Source organism: Corvus brachyrhynchos, unplaced genomic scaffold, assembly GCF_000691975.1.
Source record: "Corvus brachyrhynchos isolate BGI_N302 unplaced genomic scaffold, ASM69197v1 scaffold144, whole genome shotgun sequence".
In the NCBI taxonomy this organism is placed as follows: domain Eukaryota; kingdom Metazoa; phylum Chordata; class Aves; order Passeriformes; family Corvidae; genus Corvus; species Corvus brachyrhynchos.
Window position 1 is genome coordinate 384,924 of NW_008237406.1, and position 5,427 is coordinate 390,350.

General features: G+C 47.4%; 1 protein-coding gene across 4 annotated transcripts in view; it reads left to right on the top strand.

The window, feature by feature from the left end:
* ATP6AP1L (ATPase H+ transporting accessory protein 1 like) overlaps positions 1-5,427 on the top strand; it is a 21,003-nt gene that overhangs the window by 9,796 nt on the left and 5,780 nt on the right. For 3 of the 4 annotated variants that reach the window (XM_017730833.1, XM_017730832.1, XM_017730834.1), the window contains exons 2-4: positions 2,434-2,474; positions 3,307-3,368; positions 4,828-5,069. In XM_017730833.1, coding sequence (XP_017586322.1) covers positions 3,360-3,368; positions 4,828-5,069 — 251 coding nt within the window. In that variant the 5' untranslated portion in view covers positions 2,434-2,474; positions 3,307-3,359. Of the gene's footprint in view, positions 1-6; positions 281-2,433; positions 2,475-3,306; positions 3,369-4,827; positions 5,070-5,427 lie in introns of those variants that run through there. The other variant, XM_017730831.1, reaches the window with a different exon arrangement.

Sequence of the window (5,427 nt, forward strand, 5' to 3'; positions counted from 1 at the left end):
ATCAACATCCACTCGTGCCTGCCCTGAAACCGGGATGCGATCGTGTGGCTGGCTGTGCCACTGTGGCTTGGGGAGATGGATTTCCCTTCCATGGGACTTCATGCCTTGTGCAGGAGGAGAGGAGGCAGCCAGAACTGCTAATTAGCAGAGTAATTAGCAGGAGGGCCTGGCTGGAGGCACCTGCCTCACGTGCCTGACACGGGGCTGAGCATGTTCGCGGTGCCGTGGGACGTCGTGGCGGCTCCCGGGTCACTCTGTGCTCTGCATTCCTCATGGAAACGTGAGTATTTCATCAGCTGTGCACATTCATCCCTCTTGGAGTATCTTCATGCTGAAAGCAGAGACTTGACATCTCTTCCACAGTGGCTGTGCCTGCATGGGGTGTGCAGGAGCCGGGATTCCTTTTTCTTCCTGGACAGTCACACATAGAGAACTAACCTTTCCTCTTCCCATAACAGCATAAAAACCTGTCAGGGAATGGAATGAATTGCACAATTTTAGACCATTCTTCTTCCAATCCCAGTGCTGTAGTCCGAGTAGCACAGCCTGGTGATTTCCAAGCTGGAGTAACCGGCTATGAGTGCTTGATTATGCATATGGAGAGGAGATAAAAGTATAAATAAGCATGAATTGATATATAAATAGGTGCAACTAAGTATAACTAAAGTCAGAATAACTAAATAATTTACGTTAGTTTCTTTTCAGCATGCCTTGGTTTTGTAGCTATCATCATGAAAAAAATGCCCCCAAATTGCCTTTTTCAGTCGGAAGGCATGTCATGAAGAACAACCAGAAAAGACTGCATCAAATTACAAGACCCATGTTCCTAACTGTAAAACAGCCTTAGAGAGTGTTTCGTTTGAGCAAGAAAACAAGGTTTGGTCCATTGTAGCCACATCTTTTGATACCTGTGTCAAAAGCTGAATATTTCCACCCATCTCTGAAGGCTGTTTGCTGTTGGATTGAGCAGCCTCAAGCCCCTTGGAGACCCCAGCCCAGCACTAACCCTGGCACCCAAAAAACAGTGGGAGAAAGGAGGACCCACTCTGAGAGTGCTTCTTGAAGCCACGGGGGTTTCAAAGCTGCAACTGAGGACAAATCTGGTCTCTCCATATGTAAATAAAACTGTGAGATGAATTTTAAACAAAGGTGAACTTTTCTGAATGTAAGATCTTTATAAAGTTCTTTCAGCTTGGCAGCAAGCAGGGTGGGGTCTAGGCTGTCCCACTGTTTCTTGGATGCATATTTATCTGCCCTTGAGGATGCTGTGATGGAAATTATGTTGGGTTCACTCCTTACACAGATCCCCCTGCCCAGAACCCCGTAGGGGCAGGGTTCACCCTGCTGTCCAAACACTCCCCAGGACTTTGCAATTCCAACACCTTACGGTGAAATTTGCACATAAATACTGAAAACTGCTCTAATTCCTAATATTTACACGCCTGCCTTGGTGTAAGTATTTCCACAAATTTTCCTGCTGTGGTGGTTTGGAAAGGTGGTAAGAAATGGGGCAAGAGAAGAAGATGCAAGTGTGTTTCCATGTGCAGGGGGAGGTGAGGCAGCTCTGGAAGGCACTGAGGGGCACAGGCAGGGCAGGGCGTGCAGGGTGTGTGGGTTGGTGCTCACAAGAGCAAATCAATCCACTGACATGGGATGCAGATCCCAAGGAAGCTGCTGGGGTGTGGAAAGTGCTCCTGTGATTCTTGGAGAAGAGTCTGGTGCTCAGTGAGTCCTGGTGCCTTGGACTTTGCTCTTTAGGTGTCGGTGTTTGTGAATGCACTGGGCTTGAGTCTGTAGCTCAGGGAAGCAGAATGTGCTGACACCAGCTGAAGACTTCTGCCTAAGAGAGAAATCAAATGCTGACAATTTCATCAGCCTGGTAGTTGTCACTTGAGATGTTCTTCACCTGAGCCCTGCCTTGCAGCTGACTTCCATGGGATTTGTTATTGCCTGGAACCATCCAGGAGCTAACATCACATGGTGTAAAGCTGTGCTTAAGGCACACCAACCCCCTGCTTTTGCTCTAAATCCATCGTGTTGCTTCTGATCCTCGCTGGGGAATGAGAGTGGCGCCGAGCCCTCCTTGGTTCCCCTGCTTGTGCCCTGGAACTGGCTCTGTCCCTAAACCAAAACTGACATCCCATGGAACGGGACAAGAGGGGTAGTGAGGCCTTTTGTCAGCATGGTAAGGACATGGGAGTGCCTGTCAGGGCTGGTTCACCTGAGTGATCTCTGAAAATGAGACATTTTTAGCCTGGGTACTGCAGCTTTGGGATAATTTTTCCTGTTCCCGTGGCACTCACCAGCCAAGGACCTGAGTTACCCTTGGAATGTTTGCTGGAGTGAAGCAGCAACAGGAGCTTTCAGCACTAAACTTGCTGCAGACTTTAAAACCAGATGCTGCACAATTAATCTTTTTCTCCTCTCTCCTAGTTCACATGAATTTTCAGATCAAGATTCTCTCCAGAGAAATGGTAAGGCTTTTAGTGGGCTGAATCCCTGGGTGCTGGTTCTATTAGTGTGGCTGTAGAAGATTTCATTCCCAGATGTTCCTTCTCTTGGCATTGGTGACTCCTCTGTCACATATTTTGTTAAGGCATGACTCTCTTGAAAAAATAGCCTTTAAAGGGTAAAAATCCTTTAACGGATTTACCTGTTAAAAAAAATTATTACTGTCCAACTCTGAGATGCAGTGAGAATGTGGAAGGAAAAGGCATTCACCTTTTTTAAAATCAGATGAAAACAGGGTTAAATGTTTGAAGGATGGAGCTGTGAGAGTGCCCATGAAATGATCTGTGCTTGTGGAACTTCACCCTCCTGGTGAGCAGGAGGGGTGGGATATCCTGGCATGTCAGGGGTATTTGTCACAACTTCCTGTCCCTGGCAGTGCAGGGAGAGAAGTTCCCAGCACAGTTACCACACTTTTGCCAAGCAATTCAGCACATACCCTTTGATGAATTTGCTGTGCGAAGAAAAAAGCAGCTTTTGTTGTATTTGAGGTGAATAAATACAGATATAGACTGAATCCTGTAATTTTGGGGCACTGGAGTTCCTCCCAGTGAGGGTGACAAGGTGTCCAGTGAGAAGAAGAGGAACTGTGGTGAACAAGAAAGGTAAATTAGAAAATACATATCCTGAAGGCAGTATTTGCTGGAAGTCAAGTGATTTCCAAGGCAAAATCTGTAATTCTGACATACGCATTTTGTGCAGGGATAATTATTGTTTGCGTAAGAATGTGCAAAAATTTTATAACTGATTGGGTGTTTATAACATGCTAGTACTGAAATGACACCCCTTCTTCTGCAGGTCAGCATTACAGTGGTGGTGTGAAGCCAAAGTTCAGTGTCAATCGAGTGGCGATGGCACAGGTAACGCCTGGAGGACCGGATCTGTGAAGCCTTTTCACAGCACATTTAGATCCTTCAGCTTACACTGCTGAATTAAATTGGTTTTCATTTGTTTACAAGAGACAGCCAGCATACCCATCTAAAACACTGTGGTACAGTTCTGCTTCAACACCTGTACGAAATATTCTTTTCTGAGGACTGAGGTGACGCCTCAGGTGCTGCTGTTGGTGCTGGCTGACCACGGGTTTGGGCACAGGATCTGTCTGAAAGGACAAAATCCTTCTATCCATATCCTGTACAATGGCATTTGACTGCTGTGACCAGTCTTGTGCCTCTACCAGTTGGTACTGAAGGAAGAGCTGCAGCAAAACTTCAGGTTTTTGGTGGGAGTTTTTTTCCTGAGACCAGGCTGTAGGTCTTGTCAAAAACTGAGCATAAAAGGCTTCCTCACCAAAAGAAGCTTACCAATATAAGTAATGTGTTGAATAAATCTCTCTCATATGAACCTCTGAGCAGACAGCCTTGTCGTTTATATAAATACAGTCACAGCCACTCAGCACATTTCCTGAGCATGATCTTGCCTTGCTTTCAGCTTGTTGCTGTCAGCACTTATTAATTTTAATCCTCAAACATCCTTGTGCCATATGTAAGGTCCAGTATCAAAAGGGATCTGTCGGGGTCTGAGCTGAGAGTTATGATTTGCTAATCTGAAAAACACACACACAGAATCTCTCTTTAAGCCCAGAGAAAACCTTGGGGCTTAACTGTGTCCCTTCTGGAGCCTGGTAAGATGCTGTTTATGCCTGGGACTCAGAAAACCTCTCCTGTTTTGATGTGAACTTGCAATCATATGACATGCTAAAAGCAGCCATGCAGGTGTGGTGTGTGTTATCCCACTCAGACAGGACAGAGATGGGGCCTGGAAATTTGAGTGTGAAATGTGAAAATAGAAGTTAAATTCTTTAGTTCTTTCTGAGCCCTGAGTCAAATTGTCTTGCCTGACAGTCAAAGTGTCTTTTGCCATGAAATTTGGCTTGTAAGGGATGGCAGTTTCCTGCTGCCTGCAGATGACCTGGAAGCTGCAGTCCCTGGGTTTTTAGCCTTGCAGCTGACTTTGTAAAAATAGGGATCCATACTTGATCCATCCCCTTCTGCAGCAGGTATTTCCCTGATTTTAAAGCCATGGTGAGCCAAGCTGCTTGCAGGTAGTGGTAAACTCGGACATTTCTCTCAGCTGGACAGCTGCCCAGTGTGCTTCCAGCATGGTAGGCCGTGTCCTTGCACAACCTGAGTCCTTTCCAGGGTGCTGAAGCAATTCTTAGAGCCGTCCTAGAGAGTCTTCTGCTGGGAGGAGCACCTTGTGGTTCTTGCTTTGCCTCAGCCCTTCTGTGCTGTCCTGGATGGTCTGTGATGTGTTCTGGGGAGATGGCAACTCCTGCAATCACATCTTCTGATGGAAATCTCTTGTGTGGTCCCTCAGGTTGTCAGCTACAACTTGAGTGGGGGAGGACAGTGGGAAGGAGCACCCTGGAGGCCGTTCCCCCACAGCCACTACAGCCCCCTCAACGTCACCGTCAATGGCACCCCCTGCATCCTGTTCTGGGCCAAGAGGATCACGATCAGGTTTGAAAACCACACCCAGCTGGATTTGACAGAGGAGACCTTCGGTGTCCGCGCCACCGTGGACCTTGGGGACTCAAACTGCAGCGAGGACAGTGCCATGTAAGGGGAATGCTGCTCTGCTGGTGGAACTGGGGCCAGATAACCACTCTGGGCAGTGTGTGTGGGGGAACAGACCTTGCAGAGCCCCAGGCTCTTTCTGGTAATGTCCTGCCATGGCAGGCAGCGGGGGGTGTGTAGATAAGCACAGCCTTTCGTGGACACACATTATTCAGTTGTTGCACTGCTGTGGTTCCTCCTTAGCAGCCAGCTTTGCTCTCAGTGCCCGTGGGGCTGAAGCTGTTGGTCTCTTCAGTCTCCAGCTGTTTTACACAGCTGCTTGTGGGGTTGCATATAGGAGAAGGTTTCACGAAGGATGTCTGGACTTCAGGTGGCTCTCTTGAAAGCTGTTTATTGCATA